This window comes from Rhineura floridana, chromosome 1, assembly GCF_030035675.1.
Source record: "Rhineura floridana isolate rRhiFlo1 chromosome 1, rRhiFlo1.hap2, whole genome shotgun sequence".
NCBI classification, from domain to species: Eukaryota; Metazoa; Chordata; class Lepidosauria; order Squamata; family Rhineuridae; genus Rhineura; species Rhineura floridana.
The window spans coordinates 176,129,576-176,153,368 of NC_084480.1; the positions used below are offsets into that span (position 1 = coordinate 176,129,576).

The 23,793-nt window shown below is 39.9% G+C and overlaps 1 protein-coding gene across 6 annotated transcripts in view; it reads left to right on the forward strand.

Annotated features, from left to right (window-relative positions):
* Window positions 1-23,793, forward strand: part of SORCS2 (sortilin related VPS10 domain containing receptor 2) — a 202,202-nt gene that overhangs the window by 102,497 nt on the left and 75,912 nt on the right. For all 6 annotated transcript variants that reach the window (XM_061587457.1, XM_061587478.1, XM_061587444.1 and 3 more), the window contains 6 exons: window positions 3,502-3,566; window positions 6,865-6,983; window positions 7,761-7,850; window positions 8,894-9,073; window positions 9,431-9,577; window positions 21,679-21,781. In XM_061587457.1, coding sequence (XP_061443441.1) covers window positions 3,502-3,566; window positions 6,865-6,983; window positions 7,761-7,850; window positions 8,894-9,073; window positions 9,431-9,577; window positions 21,679-21,781 — 704 coding nt within the window. The remainder of the gene's footprint in view (window positions 1-3,501; window positions 3,567-6,864; window positions 6,984-7,760; window positions 7,851-8,893; window positions 9,074-9,430; window positions 9,578-21,678; window positions 21,782-23,793) is intronic.

The following is a 23,793-nucleotide window of genomic DNA, read 5'->3' on the forward strand; positions in this document are numbered from 1 at the left end:
TCACAAGTTACATACTCATCAATTCAGCAACAGTATTTGTTTAACTGTCTCTTGGCAGACTGCCAATCGAACCCCAATACAATTGGCTTCAGTTAAGGGTACGGCTGTAAGGAGGTACTGATTACCATCCCATCCTGTGTTCATCACAATCAGTGCTGTTTCCGTTCTGCTACATTTTTGTTGTTATGTGCCTTCAAGTTGATTATGACTTATGGCGACCCTATGAATCAGCTACCTCCAACAGCATCTGTCATGAACCACCCTGATCAGATCTTGTAAGTTCAGGTCTGTGGCTTCCTTTATGGAATCAATCCATCTCTTGTTTGGCCTTCCTCCTTTTCTACTCCCTTCTGTTTTTCCCAGCATTATTGTCTTTTCTAGTGAATCATGTTTTCTCATGATGTGTCCAAAGTATAATAACCTTAGTTTCATCATTTTAGCTTCTAGTGATAGTTCTGGTTTAATTTGTTCTAACACCCAATTATTTGTCTTTTTTGCAGTCCATGGTATACGCAAAGCTCTCCTCCAACACCACATTTCAAATGAATTGATTTTTCTCTTACCCGCTTTTTTCACTGTTCAACTTTCACATCCATTAGAGATTTGAAATACCATGGTCTGAATGATCCTGACTTTAGTGTTCAGTGATACATCTTTGTATTTGAGGACCTTTTCTAGTTCTCTCCTAGCTGCCCTCCCCGGTCCTAGCCTTCTTCTGATTTCTTGACTATTGTCTCCATTTTGGTTAATGACTGTGCCAAGGTATTGATAATCCTTGACAAATTCAATGACCTCATTGTCAACTTCAAAGTTACATAAATCTTCTGTTGTCATTACTTTAGTCTTCTTGACATTCAGCTATAGTCCTGCTTTTGTGCTTTCCTCTTTAACTTTCATCAGCATTCATTTCAAATCGTTACTGGTTTCTGCTAATAGAATGGTATTGTCTGTATAAATTATTGATATTTCCCCCTCCAATTTTCACACCTCCTTCATCTTGGTCCAATCCTGCTTTCCTTATGATATATTCTGCATATAGATTAAACAAATAGGATGATAAAATAACCCATCTCACACCCTTTCCGATTGGGAACCAATTGGTTTCTCCATATTCTGTCCTTACAGTAGCCTCTTGTCCATAGTACAGGTTGTGCATCAGAACAATTAGATGCGTTGGCACCCCCATTTCTTTTAAAGCATTCCATAGTTTTTCATGATCTACACAATCAAAGGCTTTGCTGTAATCTATAAAGCACAGGGTGATTTCCTTCTGAAATGCCTTGATCTGTTCCATTATCCAACGTATGTTTGCAGTATGATCTCTGGTGCCTCTTCCCCAGTTTGGACGTCTGGCATTTCTGGCTCCATATATAATAACAGTCTTTGTTGTAGAATCTTGAGCATTACTTTACTTGCCCAGGATATTAAGGCAATAGTTCAATAATTACTGCATTCCCTGGGATCCCCTTTCTTTGGAATTGGGATGTATATTGAACACTTCCAGTCTGCGGGCCATTGTTTAGTTTTCCATATTTGTTGCCAAATTTTTGTCAAAATTTGGAAAGATTCAGTCTCAGTAGCTTGTAGCAACTCTATTGGTATGCTATCTATTCCTGGAGATTTTTTCTTCCAAGTATTTTAAGAGCAGCTTTCACCTCACATTCTAAAATTTCTGGTTCTTCATCATATGGTTCCTCCATGAATGAATCTATCATCCTTGCATCTCTTTTATATAATTCTTCAGTGTATTGCTTCCATCTTCCTTTCATTTCATCTCGTTCAGTCAGTGTGCTCCCCTGTTGATTATTCAACATCCCTACTCTTGGTTTAAATTTCCCTTTAATTGTTTACATAACATTTCAGACAACGATAGCTAATACCGTTGGTATTTGTTTGTGTGATTTCCATTTCTGACCTCCGGCAAACATGCAGCAATTTCCATTTCTGTGTCTGATGGAATTATCTAACATCCTAAGTAAAAGACCAGTTTTCCCCCTTCTCATAGTTAACTATTTGCAGTCTAAAGAAGATGTCCTTCTTACATTTACATTTCTTTTCATGAAGATATGGTTTCTTCAGGGCCCTAGTGAGTTCAATGGGACTTGTACTCATGAAGGTATGATTAGGATTACAGCCTGATTGACCTTGGTCCAGTCACCTTCTCCAGGCCTAAATGAAACCTCCTACTGTGAGCTCATTAGGCAAAGGTACAATACAAAAGTGATAAGCAAATAACTAATAGCTGTTTGAGGCCAAGTGATATCCTGTTGGAAATGGGATTTAAAATTCCTTCCTTCATATTCCCCAGTAGTTCATTGACACAGCATTGTATGGAACATAACTATTGCAGAAAAACTAACAAAGCAAGGACGATTGGCAAAGGGACAAGCTCATACTGATGCCTTTTTGGAACAGTGGCATTTCATGGAATATGCAAATAAAATTTTTATGAATGTTGGTGTGGATAGTGATACACAAGGCTCATATTTACATATGTGGTGGGATTACAGCAAAATCACAGACTCTGTGACAGAGATTAAGGAAAAAATACAGAGACTAACAAAACAGAACTGGCCTTATTAAACACCTTCACAGGCCATAACTCAGATTTAAAATATAAAAAACTGATAGGGTCATGCTGGCAGCAGCCAGGTCAGTAATAGCTAGACAATGAAAATCCCTGGATGGTCTGCCATAAGTGGCAACAAAAGCTTTGGGAAATTGCCCTACTAGGGAAATTATTACATAAACTGACTCCGGCAAAAGGAATAAAGAAGAATAAAGACTTATTTGAAGCAGAATGGTGGCCTTTTATTTTGGCTTCAACAGCAGACAACAGTGTAGGACAGGTTCCCTTGCCTTTCAAAACTCTCTGGATAACATGAAAATTGAAACTCCTCAAGGCAGTATCTGTAAAAGAAGATAAAAGAGCATGATTATTTATGTGGAAATGGGTGAGAAGGATTTAAAGAGGGAGAGATGGGAGGGGGGAAGTTTATTCATTTATTTGTTCTTTTTGTGTTTATTGTTGGATTGAAAATATTGAAAAATAAAAATAAAAAAAGAATATGGAAATGAAAACAAGGGACAACCAAAACCACCAGTCACTCGTGGCAAGCTATGGACAAATATCTTGGTTTCATGAAACTTACACAGTGTTATAAGAGAATACAGTATTTTATCTCCAGTGTATAGTATAACAAAGTATGCAATACCACTCTCTGCACCATGTTATAAATATGTATATAATTTGTAAAAGAATTTAAAAAAATTAAACACTATTGGCTTTTCCAAATCTGTTTCTGTCCTTTTACACTTTTTTTTTTACATATTCTACTGAAATGTGCCATGATGCTGGGAGCAGATAAATACAAATTCATGGGCTTATTTCATTCCTTGGGCTCCTTTGGGAGGAAGGGTAGAATATAAATTTAAATAAATAAATACCCACCCTCCCAGTGACTATTGCTGTCCTGTGATAACTTTGGATTTTGCTCCCAGGGCAGTTGACAGTGTTGATGAAGACCCTGATTTGGTTCATATGGAAGTCCAGGATCCCAGAGGAGGTAGGCATTGGGATGTGATGGGCATTTTCTGTTTTGTTTTGTTTAGATTCATACAAAATTGGGAAGTTAACTTTTTGTTTCGCAAATTCATTTTATTTATTTGTATTCAGCAAGGTTCTTTTATCTCTGTTGCCCCATTGCTGGATGGGGCCCTCTTTGATACGGTTTTTCACATGAGATAAGGCAAATCCTTGACTATAGACAACCTTACTTATATGGCAAATATGTGTAGAGCGAGGCACAGTGCATGCCTTCTTTGTACACAATTACAGATGAGGATAGGCGAACTGGAATCATTTACTCAGAAGTAAGCTCTCATTAATGCACTTACTTCCAGGTAAGTGGGGTTAGGGTTGCTGTTAACAATATCTCTTAATAATATAGTTTAAGGAAGTTAACACAATCAACAATAAGGGATATGAGAGGCTTCCATGTGGGCCATGCAATCCAACCCAGCAATTTCGAGTTCCGTTAAGTATACTCACTATGGCAGGCATCTGATATATTTATAAGACCACTGTATTAGGAATGTTTTCTACATTACTATAATGTAGAGCTATAATACGATTTTTTTAAAAAAATAGTTAAAGTGAAGCCACTGTACTGTGCTTCATTGAAAAGACTGTTAATATTGTGTTTGGCACTTTTAAAATGATGAACATTTAGTCCTTGTCAAAGATTGCCCCCTGGGGTCCTTCGACCTCAGCAACCCCAAGGAGGTGACTTTGCTTCCGAGAACAGTCCCAATTCCCTGGGCCACTGCTTCCCGGGCAAACACTCACTTTCCCAGGGTTAGTTTATACCTAACACCAGCCCTAGAAGTTAGATTGCCACTACCCCTTTAAATAGTCCTTCACTTTGAGTAAGGGGAAACTCAGAGCACTATTTGAAATCCTAGAGCAGATCTATTGTTAAACTCTTTGCTCTGGAGCATTAACCTAAATTAATCAACAGTAGTCAGTAGCGTGTGGTCAAGGACTGGATTTAGAGCCAAAGCCCCAAGCAATACACACCAATAAGAAAAGGTAGTTTATTTAAAAGAAAAGAAAGGTACATATAAAAGAGAGCAGCATTACTTTCCTTTAAAGCCAATTACCCTCAACAGTGCTGAGTAAGAGATACATTTACATATCACTGAGAGAGATTCAAAACAGACAAAGAAAATACGAAAGCTTACCTATCCTAGCTAATATTCACTTTGTAATCTGATAGCCTGGTTCCTGAAGGCTTTGACTGAAATCCATAGACAAAACGAGATAGATGAAATGGGGGAACAAGCTACTGAGGGATCACTTTTCATTTTATGGGTTTAGCTGGCAACAGGAAGGGGGGCATTTAGCTATCCTATGCGCCCCTTCCGTGATCACCTTTTTTGAAGATAAGGAGGGCTAGACAGTCCATCCCAAGCAGTCACTGATCCGCAATACCCAAACTCCTGACTTCAATCTCAGGAAGCAGATAAGAGATAACAGATAGGACATAGCTACATCTTCTTAACATTAGCAATTTGCAGCTGTCTGGCACTAAAACACTTGGGTTTCCCTAGCACAGAGTATCCCGGAGGTCTTTGCAACAAAGCCCCCGAGAATTCCCTCTGGTTGAGCCATTTTAACTTAACCAAACTTAGCTATTCTTGACAGTCCTAATTTTGAAATTCAGTGGCTTATGCTAAGTGAGTGTTAGTCTAAGGTACGCTGAAAGAATATGTGGATGGTGTCCTTCTCAGGGTATTTGGAGACCTGAGAAAGAAGGACGCTTCCTTCTACCAGTGTTTAGAACAGCCACTTCAGACAATAGAGGCTTTAGAAACTGGCTTACTTTAACCTCACCCAATGCTCTAAGAGAGGCAGAACAGGTTGCTGCTGCTGCTGCTGCTACACAACACCAACCTCCTCAGAAGATGTAGGCCGAACTGCACATAATAATAATCCAGGCTTAGGACTTGAAGGAGTGAGGAGGTAATTTGAACCTTTCTACCCCTACCGTAGTTTCAACAAAAATCACCATCCCCACCCCCCGCACAAGGCTGCTATTTGCATTGTGAGGGAAGTTGTTAGTACCAATGGGAGCTTCCATCCCTGTACAAATAGCAGCCTTGAGGGAATTTATCTCTGGTCTGCACAGGGTGGAAAGGGTTGATCTCTCCCTACATCTGTAATTCCAAGGGTTTCCCACAGCTGCTCTATGCATTTGTAAAAAGATTCATGCAGCTTGAAGTGACGTGTTTGGCCTTCTGTTTACTCTCTTAAAGCGGCAGTTCTGGTTTGCCTCACCACTAGCAAATAAAAAGCAACTGTTTTAAGAGGAAATAAGCAGCTGCCGAAGAAGACAGATGAGTATCTGTCCTGCCCAGAGCCCGACACAGGAGACGGAGGCGAGACTGGCAATAATTCTTGCTTTATTAGAGTCACGGTTACATCAAAAGCAGTGCGCTTCATAGACCTATCTAGGCTGACTCACTACTGATGCTAACTAAGCATTTTCTGCAGCATGTGGAGTAAGTTGACTTAGCACCTCAATCAGGGGGGCGCCGCCTTAAGTAGGGAAGGTCTTCGCCCATAATCTCCGACTCCTGTGTGGTTCCACCCTCTGACTGTCCCACTTCTCGCGTCGTCTCGCGCAGGGCGAGGGGGGGCGAGCCTCCGACTGCTCATTGAACAGTAAAGGCTCGCTAGGTGCCGGCTCGACTTCAGGGGGCGGGAAGCAAGTTGGTGGGGAAACGTTTGAAGGTCCAGGCGGGGAGTCCTGGGTGTGTGTGGAGTTGGTGTGTGCACGAGATCGCTCCGCAATGGCTCTGGCGAAGCTCTTGCAGGTGGCAATGCGCCTTTAGGTGGAGCGGGGTCTAAGTCACCCGGGGGATTGTCCAGAGAAACTAGAGAGCTGCTAGCACTCCCCCTCCCTCAAAGCTCTCAAAAGACTCGTCCTCCTCTGCCCATTCTCCCTGATGCACTTGGGATAGCAAGGGCTCAACAGTATCGTGTAATAGTGGTGCAAGCTCATTTCAGAGAATGTGGGGCAATGAGACAGCATGACAGTCCACAAACAGTCCACTGTCCTGATTTTACTATTCTAAATGTTAGTGGGCTTCCCTTCCCCAGAATCCCAAACTTCTGGAGGAGGACTCCCACTCACATTCACAGATCACTACTGGGTGATTCCATTTGCTCGGTGAACATTTTGTGGCATGTGCATTTTTACAGTGGATCCACTTTTCTGGAAGAGGATGTTCGTACATTTGAAACATTATGTCTGCTGTTTATTTACATTCTACCTACTAAATGTTTCCTGCCCTCTTTAGGTTTTCACTATATGGCCTGCCAAATTCAGAATTGTTCTGAGAAAACACAGAGAACCCTCTTCATTGGTAGCATTGACAAAAACTCCTTGACAGTACAGGATGACTACATATTCCTTCAGGTAATGTTGCGAACGCCCTGTCCCCAGTCACCATCTGCCATACCTCAGTTTAGGGGAGGGGTAACAAAAGGTTGAAGACATGGTGTGTGTGCGTGTGCGTAGGAGGTGGGAATAGCAATTTGAGTTACACTAAGCTAAGATGGGGCTTGAATGAGTCAACTTGGGGGTTCCTTATTCAAGTGGAGGAATGTACATTTCAAGTCCCACTTTTGAAAACTTACTCCATCTCTACTACTGGATAGAATCTCCATGTCAAATTTCATACTGAAAGAGTAAATTTCTTGAGAGAGAGTTTTTTTAAGGCCACCTAGTGAATTCATGGCAGAAGTAAGATATGAGCTGAGGGCGTCCTGATTTGTACTTTTTAGCCACTTCACTATACCAGCATTATGTTGCAGTGCTATATAGTGGTGAGGCTGTGTGGATCCAGAATTGGCCTCCACAGTCACTTACAGACCCGCTGTTAAAGACCTTATCTTGGAAGACAATCTTACTCGGCCACGAGTGATCGCCAATGAATGAATGAATGAATGAATGATATAGTGGCATTGAAATCTCTGGTTGTATGCAACTAAGTCATGCTCAGAATAGACCCATTAACATTAATGAGCCTAGACATGTCTGTTAACCTCAATGGGTCTGCTTTGAGTAGGACTAGCATTAAATACCATCCTCAATTTTTAATCATCAGTAATGATCTATACCCTTGTTTCTTTGGCAGTTACAAATTGATGAAATACTCATTATAAAATTGTATCAACCTTTTCTCTTTCACAGACATCATCAGCAAATCAAACAAACTATTATGTGTCTTATCTTCGGAATGAATTTGTACAGATGAAATTGCCAAAGTATGCATTACCTAAGGTAATCACCTACAAAATACATTATTACTGTCTGTCTTCCCTAGCCTAGAATAGACACATTCTGTGCTTTGTTGGAAATGAGCTTTTAACAAATTCTTCTGTGCATTAAGTACAGTTACTCATTCTTCTCCTCAAATGCCAGTGGACATTATGCTTCACCCACAGCCCAGTTACTAGAATATCCTTGCATGATCTTGTGATGAATGCATTCCCATATTCCTCCTGAAGGAAATATATTCTTCGCAGAGCTTGAGACCTAGGTACCCGAAGGATCCCCTACTCCCAACATCAAGTTGTCAGTGTATTGGGATAATCTTTGGAAGCCCTCCTCCGTATGTCCCCACTCTCTGAGGTATGGCAGATGGTGACTGGGGACAGGGCCTTCTTAGGTTGCTGTCATACAACCTATTTGCTGAGGGTTCATCCCGATTTCTTTTGCAAGGTTATTAGATGATGTTGGCTGTTTATTGAGCATTCATTATTATTTGTCTGTGGGGATCTTAGGCAGCATTGTGTCCAGCCAATGTTACCCCAGTGCATTTTCCTATCCCTTATTGCAAAAAGTCAGATTTTGGAGAGAGTGGATTTGTTGCGCAAGAGCTCCAAATCACCTTTCATTGTACAACCTGAATTTGCTGGTATGCGATGAAATCCCCTCCAAAAATAGCAACAATCTGAAAGCACTTTCAGTTGTGGTTCTCCCTCTCTAAAATGCTCTCTCCAGGGAGGCTTGCCTGGTGCCTACTCTTATGTACTTTTTAGTACAAGGCAAAGACAGTTTTATTTTCACAGACTCCTGCAAATTTTTTATATTGCTATAATCTAGTTTTTATTCTTCTGCTGTTCTAGTAGATTGTTTTACTGTAATTTTTGCTTATGAGTTGCCCTGGAAATACTAGAAATGAAGCCTGGGATATCAATTTGTAAATAAGTAGAGTGGGAATTCTAATTTGTTTTTTCTGACATCTGGCAGGCATGACTTGGTTGTAAATTCTGTGTTGTCTGGTTATACATTGTATTTTATATTGATCTTTTCCCCTGCAGGATTTACAAATTATCAGCACTGATGAGAGCCAAGTGTTTGCGGCTATCCAGGAATGGTATCAGACGGACACGTACAACCTTTATCAGTCTGACCCACAGGGCATCTCCTATTCCATCGTGTTAGAGAATGTCAGGAGTACCAAACAGCCTGAGGAGAATGTGCTGATAGATATTTTGGAGGTAAAATGCTCATACCTTACTAGACCCTAATTTTGCTGACTCTTCTTGTTTCTTAGCCATTCCTTCCTTGGCTGTTGTTGACTCAGAAGCATTGTTCCTATTTTGCTGTAATGGAACAATCATATTTGTATTGCAAGGGAGCTGGATGAACTTGTTTCCTCTATGAATTTCACATCATTTCATGTAGAGAACTTTCAGCGAAATAAAAATGTGTAGTTATAAGACTATAATTGAAAAGCAACTGGCATACTTACTTTTCCATTAATTCAGCAGCAAAAGACAGTTGATCAAATGTATGCTAGATAGGTTTGTGAATACTACTTATTAACTTTCCTGCATTTTGTATTTATAATGCAGATTAGGGGTGTCAAAGGAGTGTTTTTGGCCAATCAAAAAATTGATGGAAAAGTTACCACTCTTATAACATTCAACAAAGGCCGTAATTGGGACTATCTTACACCTCCAACTGTTGATATGAATGGTAAAGCAACCGAATGCAAACTGGTAAGCATTTCCATTCCTACCTTGAAATGGCAAAAATAGTTATGATGTATTACAGATGTTTAGTTTTTTTTCACCCTTAAAACATTTGTTCAGATTAGTCTAAACGTGTAGCATAATAACTTAATTTTCCTGGTACCTTTTTAAATTCCAGGCAAATTATCTCATGCTTTAATGCTCCTCCATGAGACAATTCCTGCACATAGAAAGCTAGCAGTCAGTGAGAAGGCCAGCCTTGAATGCTTCTCCTTGAAGTGCAAGTTTTCTAGGCACAGTGATTTTTTTTCCCTAGGAGAGCATTCAAGCATATGGTCTGAAAATGATATGGTCCAGCAACAGCTGCATCTTATTTATTTATTTATTATTAAATTTCTGTCCTGCCCTTCCTTCCAGAAGGAGCTCAGAGCAGGAAACGAGATAAAACACTAAAAACATCTATAAAACATCTTAGAAGCAAAACATCTTCAAAATATATTTTTTGAAAGTCTGTAAAAATATCTTAACAATTCCAACACAGACTCAGGTATGGTCTCTACTTAAAGGGCTTCCTGAAAGTGAAAGGTTTTCAATAGGCGCTGAAAAGACAACAGAGACCGCACTTGTCTAATATTTAAGGGGAGGGAATTCTAAAGGGTTGGTGCCACAACCCTAAAGGTCCGCTTCCTATCTTGTGCTGAACAGACCTGCTGATGAGATGGTATCTGCAGGGGGCCCTGCAGGAGGTATTATATGATTCTGCTGCATATTCAGATTGTTTCTCATGCTCTGGAATATATTAATTTTTGGTATAGAGCCTGTGTTACATCTGCATCTTCATGATTCACGTTGTTAAAGTTTGTGAGATGGACTGCTAGGTCTTTGTGGAGTACAATGGTCCTTTTCAGTCTCCAGGCTCAGTCACCATCCATGGCTACAAGTTGCAGCTGGTCAATGGAATTTAAGCACCTTAAATGTGTTGAGGATAACAATCAAAGGGAGGGAGAGTAATATTAATTTTTTAACATTTGCCAGGGGAGAAACAGAAAATAAGAGAATCAGCAGGTGTTAGGGAATGTTTTCTGTAACCCAAAATGTTTCATGTAAAAAAATGTTTTTCAGGGATAACAAATATATTGAATGACTCTGTTCCACAAATTTAAGCTGATACAAACTTTTGAGATCTTCTCCTCTCAGCTTTCCTTTTTTAATTGGTGCTGCCCTCCATTTTGTTCTATGAGACCTGGGTATATCAAGAACTCTAAATACCTGTTCATATTTAGAGTGGATAACCTGGATATGGAACAGGTTTTGATTGATTAAATATACTAATTTGATTAGAATGAGTGAGAAAATAATTTCTAAATATTTTCAAGTAAAATTGTCTGGAAATATGGATATGAAATTTGGACATGTCTTTATCCTATAATCTCATTGTTCCTTGAGGCCATGTGATTTTTCTTCTTCCATTTTGATGTTCTGTACAATCAGTTTAAAATAAATGAAACAAAGAACTGGACCCATAGTAGGAAAAAATACATATGCATACTCTATTCAACTTAAAGCAGCAAAGGTTTAGGCTTAACAATCCCATTTATTTGTTTCAATGGCCAGACACACACACATATTTGAAACTTTAGTGGGAATTATGTAAAAATGTTATATTAACTTATATTTCTGAAAAGTAGGAGTATCAAATAAAGATAACAAGATTTCTGTAACAGGAATTGATCTGCATCAGTATTTCCCATTAGGCCAAACGAATTACTGCTGTTCACTGCTATAGCTTGTCTGGAGAGTCATGTGTTCTTCCATTTGGGTTATATGGGATTTTTAAAAAATCCCCATGATTCTCTTTGGCCCCCTGTCTCTCCTAAAGAAGTAACCTCTTTAATAGCAAGATTGAAAGAAGGCAAGGCCCCTGGTCCGGACAATATCCCGCCAGAAACATTTAAGCGACACACTGAATGGTGGGCCCCAGTTTTAGCCGCTCTTTTCACGGCAATCGATCATACGGCCAAAATTCCAGAAGATTGGGGGCTAGCTACTGTAATCCCAATCTATAAAAGAGGATCTCGATCTGACCCAGCTAACTACAGGCCAATCAGCCTGCTGAATACAATCAGTAAACTATATGCCTTACATCTTCTGGATAAATTACAGACTTGGTTGGCCCAGGAGAACATATTGGCAGATGAACAAGCAGGGTTCAGAGGAGAACGCTCCACAATTGACCACCTATTTGTTATACAACACCTGGTGGAGAAATATTCAGCTAAAAAGGGGAGTGCCCTATATGTGGCTTTTATAGATTTTAAACAAGCTTTTGATCTTATACCCAGAAATAAACTGTGGGAAAAGTTTGAGACAACCAACATAGATAGACGACTTTTAATGTTGATACGTTCACTCCATGAAAATACCAGACTACAGGTCAGATGCGATAACATCGGACATTTGACTAAACCAATTCCCACCTACGAGGGAGTCAAACAGGGATGTGTTTTAGCTCCCTCTTTATTTAACTTTTATGTAAACTCCATGATCGATTCTTTGGCGCAGACTGCATCACAACCACCGACTCTAGCTAATAGAATGATATCTACATTACTTTACGCTGATGATGCAATTCTGTTATCACTAACTTGCAGTGGATTACGACGCCTGTTGCGTGCATTGGCGGATCATTGTGCCAAAGACCACCTAATTATTAACCATACTAAAACAAAAGTACTGGTGTTTACTAAAAGTAAGGTGAGACATAACTGGCAATTGAATGGATTGAAAATCGAACAGGTTTCATCCTTCCGATACCTGGGGGTGACTTTCCACTCTTCAGGTTCATGGCATTTTCATATCAAGAATACCATTTTGATCACGCGGAGGACCTCCAAAGCACTTATCTCTTTCTTTCATACTAAGGGTAGACAACACATCTCTTCTACCATCCAAGTGTTTGTGGCGAAGGTTATTTCCCAATTGATGTATGGCACACAGATATTAACTTTTCCAAAATCAGTCCCTTTCGAACCTATACAGACAAAATTCCTGAGGGCTGTTTTTGGGATCCCATCATGCGTCTCAAATGCGATAGTAAGAATGGAAGCCGGTCTCCCTTCCATCGAAGCTCGAATTTGGAAACTTAAAATAAAGTGGTGGCTAAAACTCCAATTCTCACCTGTAGGCTTGGCTCCCTTAGTACTCTCTGACACCTTTCAATCGTCCTGGCACAAGTCGGTGATTAAGAAAGTGTCATCTCTCGGCTTTTCGCCTGCCAACATTTACAACTTAGGATATGTTAAAGCATGGTCAGCTATGTCCCAACTCATTATGGACATAGAACTGCAAACCCAACTATCTGTGTCATCTAGCAAGCTCGATACCATCACCTTTTCCAGGGGCTTTGCCCTTGCTCAATACCTTAGTAACCTACTTATTGCCAGATATAGAAGAGCTTTTACCATGGCGAGATTCAACGTGATACCGTCAGCTTTACTTGAGGGTAGGTTTCGTGGGGTCCCGTGCTCGGATAAGCTGTGCCCATGTGGAACTGGAGAAACTGAGACAATATCCCATGTCCTTTTATACTGTACTTTCTACCAAGATATCTGCACTTGCAGCATCACTCCTATCATTCAATCGATACCTGGCCGCAACTCATTATACTATACAAGACATTTACTGCAAGATCGCCACCCTCAGATTACATACATTGTTGCTAAGTTCTGCACCACAGCAATTATAATTCGTAGAACACTGCTAAATCAAAAGTCCATATAAAGAGTATCGACACTGGTTTTAATTTGTTTTAAAAAATGGTTTTAACTGTGTGATGATTTTGTATTGGCCATCGGCTGCAATAAATATATACTAATCTCTCTCTCTTTCTCTCTCTCTCTCTCTCTCTCTCTCACACACACACACACACACGCACACACACACACACACACACACCCTGGAAATAACTAATTTTCATTTTTCCTTTCTGTTTTTTGTCCTTTTTTTTCCTTTTCTTTACAAAACTCCAGCATTATTTGGCATTTGGGGAAAGAAGGCAGAACTTGATCAATAAACAGAAGGAAGTGGGGAGGAGTCTGTAGTGAAATGGGCTTCAGACTTAGCCTGTCTTTTTTAAGAAAGGCTGTTGGCATTCCTTTACAGAAATTATTTAAGTCATTGTAATAATTTTGCTTTCATCTTCCTTACAATACAGAGTAAAGACTTCATATGGAACATTTCTTTGTTAAATAATGCATGTAAATATAATGAATTTCTGTGTCGTCATTCTTTCTCTACCTCACTTGCCCATCTGCAACATGGGAATAACATGTTGTTATTAGGATAACAGCAAGAAAATGTGTGTGGGAAGTCCTTTAAACACTTTGAAAGTGTTATACAAAATTATTAAAAATCATTAATTTTTATTTCCAATTCCTTGCTTTATCCTGTGTACTATAAAGATGTGCCATCTTTTCATGTCTGTATATCTTCCTCGCTTTTTATTTGATTGTGTGGTGCTTTTCTTTGTTCTCTTGCATTATTTATTTATTTATATTTAAATATTTATAAGTGTACTTTCACAGAAAATGTAGCAAGGTGATGTACAACATAAAAACACAGTACTACAATAACAGCAGCAAAAACATCCATAACGTATCAATAAAAGCTGATTGATAAAAAAAAATCATGTTCCAAAAGACTGTCTGAACAATACAGGTTTCAAAAGATATCTAAAAGGCAGCAGGGAGGACTCCTGCCAAACTTCAACTGGCAAAAAGTTCCACAGGGCAGTGCCTGCCACACTAAAGGCTCAGTCCTTGGTAAAGGCTGAGCAGGCTGTGCAAGTAATGTGAAAACCTGATTTTCTGGGCTTCCAAATAGTGTGGGGAGCCTCAGCAAGTACAGGAAGCTCCCTATTTCAGTCACCCTCCAATTCATGGAGGGGATGGGGACGTAGGGCAGAGCTAGCATGCTTGACCCCACAGGTCCTCCTCTAGTGTGTTGTACTTCAGAACACCTGAATAGGACTTCTTTGCTCCTCTGTCTCTCACACTTATTTGTTCTGGATAAGAGTCACTCAGTTTATCTATACTATTAGGTGTTAAGTGTGTATGGGTGGGTGGGTGTGGTGGCGGCAGCAATTATGGTAATGCTGAAGCGTCTCGTAACAATTTGCTGAGCTGAGGAGATGCCATGGAATACTCAAACATTTTATTCATGGAGTTAGCAGTGGAAAGTTTAACATCAGTCTAGCTTTCTAAGTTGATGTAAGAGGCCAATTTGACTGAAAAATAGGCTCACACAGACCTTAGAGCAGGGATCAGGAACCTGTGGCCCTCCAGATGTTGGTGCACTACAACTTCCATCCTGACCATTGGCCATGCATGCATGCCACTGATTTCTTATGGGGCTGTTTTGAGAGTCACCCCCCGGGGAGGGTTCTTCGGGGGGGGGTGTACTTGTGTGTAACATGAGATTACTCCAAGTCTGGCAGTACTTCTCTCTTGTATGCCAATGGTGCTGTTTAGTTATATAAATACGAGCACAGGAAGACTTGCTTCTGTATTAGGATATAGGTAGTGTTATAGTATTACAACACTATAATGTAATATTATTATAATGTTATAGCACTATGATTTTTAAACCAATTAGCTTTGTAGGATTATAGTGCTATAGTACTCTTTTACTTAAAAAATAAATATAGCTGGAGAAACATTTTTGCACTAATTAAAATATTGATTAAAAAGGAAAGGGATAATAAAATGGCACCTACTGCAAAGATTATAGTGAACGTGTGCTGAGCTGTAATAGGTTCATCTGCCCAAATTGTTACTGCCTACATCAAGCCTCACCCTTTTAAAAAAAAACAGAAGTGTAGTGCTAAAGGCATCTACACCTATGGAAATTGTGCTACACTTCCATTCTCCTGAAAAAAGATGGACAAAGATGATTAGATGACACTATGGGCATATCTACACGGGATTATTATTTCATACTAAAGACACTGTTTTTACCTTTGTTTTCTGTTTGCACTATCTGCAGTGAGTGCTTAATACTAGCTGCAAATATGATCTTTTCAATTCGCACCAGCAGTCCTTCCTCTATGAAGGATCAGTCATGCAGTTTCCTAATTACCACATTCTCTAATTTTTCATTTCTACTTCCTCTAGTTGCTAGGGAACTGAGCATGCTCATTTTATTTTACCAGCTATAGTAGATTCCTTTTAAAAAAGAACTGGGGAAAAAACCAAAAATGTGGGCAAAAGGGGGTGGAGAAAGAACACATCTTCCTCTGTTTATACCCCATGGGGGGGCGGACCCAAAATTAGTGTAAACATTCCAGATCATCAGTTCTGAAACGTAGTCCCCTACTGTAACTCATCTGAATTGCCAATGGTCTTTGGGGGCAAATGAATTGATTTTATTCCTGTTTTAGCCATTGTAATATGGTGTGCTAGATTATCTATGACTTTAAAATTTATTTGTATTGATGCTATTATTTCTGTTTTGAGTGCTTATATATTGATACTTTTTCAACTTTCATCTACACAAAAGCTACTCCAGATAGTCACCTGCCTTTAGATATGTTAAATCGGGTATCCAGTATAGCAATTACAAAGAAAGTTTTTTTTAGTTGATACAGGTAAAAGTACAAACCTTTGTTTGAGCAGTATTGCACCTTTGTGCACAAGTTAGGGGGGAAAGAAAACAAACAATCCATTCTTTTTAGGTGTCTGCAAATAAGGGAGAAATAGGTGATGCCATCTATGTGAGTAGCAGCAAACATACGATAAACCATGCTACTAGCATGATGTTAGTACTAACCCAATTAACTGATTATTTTTTATTTTGCATTGATACAGCTGAAAGTACAAACCTTTGTTTGAACAGTGTCACACCTCACACAAGTTAGGGGGAAAAGAAAAAAATTAAGGCACCATTAATCTACCAAGTGGGGCTGCTTGTTGCAGTAAATATCTGTAGAACACTGGCAGTGGTCTGCTCCCTGTGGCTGTTTGAGCCACATAAAAAAGGCCAGAAGAACTGAGGAGAGCAGCCAGAAGAACTGAGGAGAGCAGCCAGAAGTTGCTTGTCAATCCACAGGAAACAAAATGAAAGAAGGGAGGATATAGTGGGTGTGGAAAAGGATGTTTAAAAAAGTAATGATTGACACACCAGCCTAAAAACTTTGAAGCAAAGCATCTGCAACCACTAGTGGAGCAGAGTGGAGACTTTTTTTCTCTCCACTTTTTGTATTATCAGCGGATTGGGTTAGTACACATTTACAGGGAGAAAACTGTGTAATAGCTTCTGTTTGCCAGTAACATCATGTGAACAATGTGAATTAAGAGGAGATGTTAGAAGCAGCAAACACACAGTAAACCACCATGTAGATAAGGCTTGTTATGTGGATGCTCCATAAAGGTAAGCGATTGAGTGTCTGGTGTGGAAGCACCCAAGAACAGGAGGAGCTATGTAGGCAAAACAGGAGGATAAAGAATAGGAAAATCTGTGAGATGGTGACCCAGGAGAAAGTGATACTAAGTGGTAGGAAATGAAGATGTGGGGTGGTTGGAGGAAGGGGGGAGAGCAGTGAACTAAAAACAAGAACCAGAAGGCAAAAGGACAGAAGAGACAGGAAAGGAGAGGCCAGAGAAAAGAGGAGGAGCTTGGGAAAACTTAGCCGCTCCTTAAGGCAAGACAGGCTATATGCCATTGACAGGAGAGAGGGGAGTCTAAGGCTTTGAACACACTAGTCGCTAGTGCAAAGCACTTCAGTTAGCTGCATCTGAGGGAGAATGAGTTGATCTGCCAATCAGTTGTGAAATCTCTGAAACGGAATTTAAAAAACAACACTCAAGCTGCTCCCACTAAGTTTCACGGCAAAAAGGAGCAGTGTTTGACTAGTGTCATGTGTCCCCATTTTCAGAAGAGAGAGGTGGAGATGCACTGGAAGTGGCAGAACAGTGAGTGTGTTTCTACCCTAAATTTTGAACAGACAAGGAGCCTGGCTTGCAATTATGCCAAAAAGCTTAAGGACATGAGACAGAACACATTGAGAAGCAGGGACTTGCAGAAGAAGCAGTGGGTAGTGACAGCACGGAGCCAAAGAAAGAGTGGCAAAAGAGGAAGTAGTTTGAAGCACATCGTCAAGAGACCCCAGGTCCAGGAGAGGCTCTAAACTTACAGCAGGAAGGAGGGAAGTGGAAGCTGTTCTGTGGGCTAAGGAGCCAAAAAAGTGTGAGTTTGCTAAAATAACTTCTTACAAATGTTGATTTTAGTGTTGCACAGAAGGGAGCATTCTGCTGGGTGTTTCTTTTCCTATCATCGCAACATTATAAAGAGAGAACCTACAACATAGTGATTTTCCTTTTGTGCAGCCTTGTAAAATACGTTAAAAGTACAGGGGTCCTCTTGAGGTCTGGATGTAAAGAGGCAGTTGACCCCAAAAGGCAATGGAGAAAAACTCGATTTCATAAATTCATCTGAACTAACTAGGTATGGCAGGGGAAGACAGGAGAGGCAGAGTTTATACAGGCAGCCTGTTTCAGTAAGGATTGAGAAAGTGGAATAAGGGGCAGCTCCAGTAGTCGCAAAGAGTTTTTCCTTTGCTTCCCTCCCTTCCTACCACTCTGACAGTGGCAAAGCAACTTTGCCTTTGGAGCTCCTATCAGAGCCAAAGATGACTTGAAGAGAAGCTCATGTTTGGCTCAGGCCACACCTATTTGCTTCAAGAATATAGTCCACAGTATGGCTGAAATTGGGAGCTTAGTCTCCCAGCCTGTCAGTATTGTATTCTTTTACTTCACCATTGATGTTTGCTACTGTCTCCATTGATATGCTACCAGAGCCTCATGGTTTTCCCCCATGGCTTGATCTGAGCCTTGCTTTTGTTGTAATGAGGATCTGTGTGTTAACCCTACTTCACAGGATTCTAACCTTCAGCTGTTTCGAAAGTGGCTTAGGATCTGGCTATGGAAGAGTATCGACCATGCTATTCTTGAAAGGGTAGTTACTCAGCAATAGTGTACCAAGTGTTTGTGTCATAAATCTCATGTCAGTTGAGTAAGAATTAAAGAGATTCCCTTCCAAATTGCATTTTGTGCAAGGCTCTTCACATTTAAAAATTTTACTTGGTAGGATTGTGATCCCATGCATACTTCCAATGATAAGAACACTATAATGGTGGAGGTGCCTTAATGTATCATTCTCTCACACTTTTACATGTCATAGTTCAGCTGCAAGCAGAGCTCTGTAGGGCTGCCACTCAGTCTTAATAGGAGGAAACGTTTCTTGCATGGCAAACATAATGGTTAGCTGCATACTGTGTGTAGTGCAACTGGCTCCAAAAAGGCCACTTAGGACATTTTTATTTGGGTGAAAGTTTGCCTCATCCAATATCTTGCTCCTGCACATTGGGCAGGGGGTTGTTTCTGACCCTATTGTATTTTTTGTTGTTATGTGCCTTCAAGTCGATTTTGACTTATGGGAATCCTATGAATCAGTGACCTCCAACAGTATCTGTTATAAACCGCCCTCTTCATATCTTGTAAGTTCAGGTCTGTGGCTTCCTTTATAGAATCAATCCATCTCTTGTTTGGCCTTCCTCTTTTTCTACTCCCTTCTGTTTTTGCCAGCATTATTGGCTTTTCTAGTGAATCATGCCTTCTCATGATGTGTCCAAAGTATGATAACCTCAGTTTCATCATTTTAGCTTCTAGTGATAGTTCTGGTTTAATTTGTTCTAACACCCAATTATTTGTCTTTTTCGCAGTCCATGGAGTGTACAATGCTCTCCTCCTACATCACATTTCAAAGGAGTTGATTTTTCTCTTACCCACTTTTTTCACTGTCCAGCTTTCACATCCATACATAGAGATCAGGGCCTGTATTTTAGATGAGGTCAAACTACAAGTGACCTGGGAGATTCTTAATTATATCTGCTGGATTCTTTTTAAGCTGAAAAACAGCTACTGTGAAATGAAGGGCTTGTCAGTCCTTTCTTCTCTGCATAAATTTCCTCATCAAAATCTACCCATCCCAAAGCTGCTATTTAAAAAAGGATACAAAATGGGTACCTGTCTTCCCTTCTTTGGGCAAAGGTAAAAGCACATTTTGGGAGGTGGATTTTGATGAGAAAAAATGTTAATAAAGATGTATTCATAGATTTCCCGCATCACAGGTGGTTTGGTTCTGTGATTCCAGAATATATTAATGTACAGCTGTACAACATTTCAGTCACAACCAGACAATGAATCCCAGCTTCAACAAGCTAATTTCTACCCCTAGTTATCCCTGAAACTTTTTTTTATCAGTGTAGTTACATTCCTTGAAGGAAGAATAAGATCAAGGCCAAGATGCCTGTTTTGAAGGAGCAATGGTCCTGAGTGCAGGGCTGTGGAGTCGGAGTCGTGGAGTTGGAAGCAATTTTGGGTGGAGTCGGAGTTGGTAGAAATGTACCGACTCCGGCTTCAAAATAAATTTTGATTGACACATTTTTTAAAATATAAATTCAAAATGTCAAAGAAGCTTCCCATGAAGTCAGCTGTAGTTGAGCATTTCACCATAACTCAAGATGGAAAACATTTTGTGTGTCAGTGTATGACCCAGGACCCAGATGAAGACAAATGCTGTGATGCCAAGATCAGCGCATATTCAGGCAGCGATAAAAATGCTCCTACAAGAGCTTCCAGTTTAAAAAGACATTTACAGCCCTTTCCAGGGCTGTGGAGTTGGAAGCAATTTTGGGTGGAGTCGGACAGTAGAAAAATAGAGGAGTCGGAGTCGAAGGTTTGGCTGAGTGGATGCTCTTAATAGGGATGGGGGAGAAAATCCATTCAGTTTGCATCAGATTTACACCTTCTGAAACAACACACTGAAACACAGCCATCCTTTGAAATTCACACTTCTCTGAATTTTGCAGTACTGCAGCCAGGTAGTGTGTACAAAAATGCACATGAAGCAAAATTGTATACCAACTTGTATATGTAAGGAAAAATTATCTGTTGCATTTGCATAAGGAATTCTTTTTAAAAAAACAATTCTAAACTGATGCAGAAATGTGGAGAACTGAACTTAAGACTGGAAAAATGAGAAACTGAGAAAAACGGGAATGGACAGATTCGCCCATCCCTAGCGGTTGGCATGATCGTCTGCGTTAATACATTTGTGAAATTTATTCATTTATTGCATTTGTATACCGCCCATAGCCGAAGCTCTCTGGTCGGTTAATAATTAAAAACAAATATACAGATTTAAAAACACATTTTTAAAAAGCAATTTAATCCCAGGTCTAAGCTTGGAAGTACCTCCAGTGATTGTGAGTGAGTGATACGATGATTCTTTTGATAGCAGATGTTGAAAAAAATGCAAAATGTATTTTTATGAGATCCTTTAATCATCCCCAGTGGATGTTGGTTTTAGATATAACTTGTTTTTATTTCTGTTGATGCAACCTTAGAGTGAAGGGTGGAATAGAAATCTCAATAACAAATAAATAAAAACAATTCACAATAATTTCCAAGTCTGGAAGAGGAGATTAGACAAGGAGGAAACCTCACATGGCTATCAGATATATCTCTATGGGAGATACATGTGAGTTTGCAGTGCAGAAAAAAAGTATAAATTGAACTACTCTGAGCTAGGAGAATGCTCTAAAAACTCTTAAAATATATTTCCCATAGTGATGGTGACTGAAAACATTCCTGTGATAACACATTTTTGCTGGTTAGTTTGTTGCTGCTGTTGCTATTTTAAAGTGTCCAGTCAGTCGCTGTATAGCACACTGGTACAATTTCACTGTGATGAAGCAAGGAGTGGGTGACTTTTTTCGAAGACCACCAAAGCATAACAGTGCTAATGCCCTAGAAATGGAATCATGAGACATCTCAGTACAGTATTTGTTCCATTGTGCTGTTGGCACTAGCACACAGTACATTAGCACAGTAGCAGAAGTAGAAATAGGAGTAGTAGGAGTAATAGTGTATTTTCATGAGCTTATTAACCTTGTCTCTCTACAGGGAGCTGTCATTACATACCATTTCCCCATAGTGTGTGGCTGTTTTAAAAATTAGAGGCATTCCTGCCACTCTGTTAAAAACAAAGACTTTTCTTTGTTATCTTTATAGCCTGATTGCCACCTTCACCTCCATCTTCGCTGGCCAGACAATCCATATGTGTCAGGAATGGTTCATACCAAGGATACAGCACCAGGACTCATAATGGGGGCAGGTAAAAAAAGAGAGTGCACTTTGTTTTTGGTGTTCATTGATCTAAAGTTACATAATACTATATTATATTAATTTAATTTTAACCAATTCCTTGTATATTGTCTATCTATATAAGCTAGTTAATTCACTTCAATTGTGTCTTGTTATTTCCATTCTGCTTTGAGGGGGAGATAAGAAGAAATGCCCAGGGTGGAGGATATCTTCTCTATTTTGCTTTTACCTTCTTACGCTGACATTCCTTCACCCATTGATGCCATCACCACAGATGTCACAACCTTGCAGGGAGGGGGATGCAGCCTCTCTAAATTCCTTTTAGTCTTGACTAGAGAAAGAAGAGGCAGTGGCAGCAACAAGCACTTGGTAGGAGGAAGGTGGGAGCCACTGGGGGCTGTGTGGAGTATTGTGTTCCCCCCTTTCTCCAGGCAAGTTGTGCTCCAAGCCCACTGCACCCATAAGAGAGACTGTGGGAAAGCCAGGTGCCTCTCTACAATTCCCAGAGTCACCCACGCCTCCCCTCTCACCCTGAGTGCAGAACATCCTGTGGGAGCAAGGGGGAGAAGCTGAATCTGTCCATTCCTTCTTTTCACTACTGTAGTTCAGGTATGAATTAACTGAAGTTTGACAGTAACCCAAGATATTCTGGAACACAATCAACCAAGTGCTTGCAAATGCTTTATAGTCTCACCCACAATGCATCATGCTGACCTACCTTGGTTTAAGGTGATTCAACTCCATCTGAATGGAAAGCCAGGCTCCACATCTGGAGCAACAAGAATGAATTGCAATTTTCCCCCACAGTAATTTTACAGCCATGAGAGTGGCTGTATACTATAGCCAGCATGGATTTTTCACATTCTGCAATGTAAAATTGAAAATATCCCCCATGCCATTCTCATGCTTCCCATAAGCTCATTTCAAAACAAAACCTTACAAAACTTATAGCCTTGAACTCAGAAATGCTTGCTTAACAACCCTCTGAGTTTTCATGGCAACACACAGAACGCTCAAAGAGAATCTAGAATTCAAAGTGTAAAACAAGAAAAACAATCCAGACCCCTGTTGGACTTTTTTCTGTCAGTGGTTTCATAATTTATTGAAATTAATTAAAAATCAGCCATGTTCACAGAATACCTGTAATCCTATTACTGGCCTTATCCCATACTCTGACCTTCATCTTCTGCAATTTAAAAATTTAAAAAATGCATGGCTGATTTTTCATTAATTTAAGAAATTTAACATTAAAGTCAGTGATAAGGCAGGGGCATGCTCAGTAAGAACCAACTGTAAGTGTTCTAAAAGCCAGACTAACATCTATTTGGCTTGGCTAATCGGGGCCAGAACTCAATAAGCATGCAAATGATCAACCCGTTCTCAACAAACTTGCACATGATCCCATTTCTTACCTCCTAGATTAAAAAGCAGAGACATTCACCAAGTTACCAAATTCTTCCAAGCTACACAGGAAGTGGATTGGACTGTGAATCCAAATTGTGTTTGCATTTTTACAAATTTGTAGGGCAATACAATATCTCAGAGAGGAGGTCAGGTCTCCTGCTCCCCTGGTGCCTTCACTATAGCTGCCCAATTTCCCTGTTTTTTATAGTTTGATAGAAATATTTGTTGGCTATAGGCATGTTCTTAAACCGCAAGGTTTTTTTGCCTATTAGTGAATACCACTATAGTACTGTTAACCTGAAAACACTGATACAAAAGCAGGACCATCAGAGACATGGGGAAAAGCCTTTGCCTATTCATTTGCATTGCCTTTTTCTTGCTGTCTTTGTCAGTTGACTTCATTTCGCCTCAGTGATACCACATAACCAAATATTATTGGGTATGTAGTGTAGTGATGTCATCCTGCTCACTGTATGATCCTGATTAGCTTGGATCACACATAGGACTAATCCAGGAAAGAGACAGTAGCAACACCCAGGAAGAAAATAGTGAATACGAACAGCAGCAGCTAAGGACAACAATGGATTGAAATGGACGTGTTTTTCACTAATCCTCCCT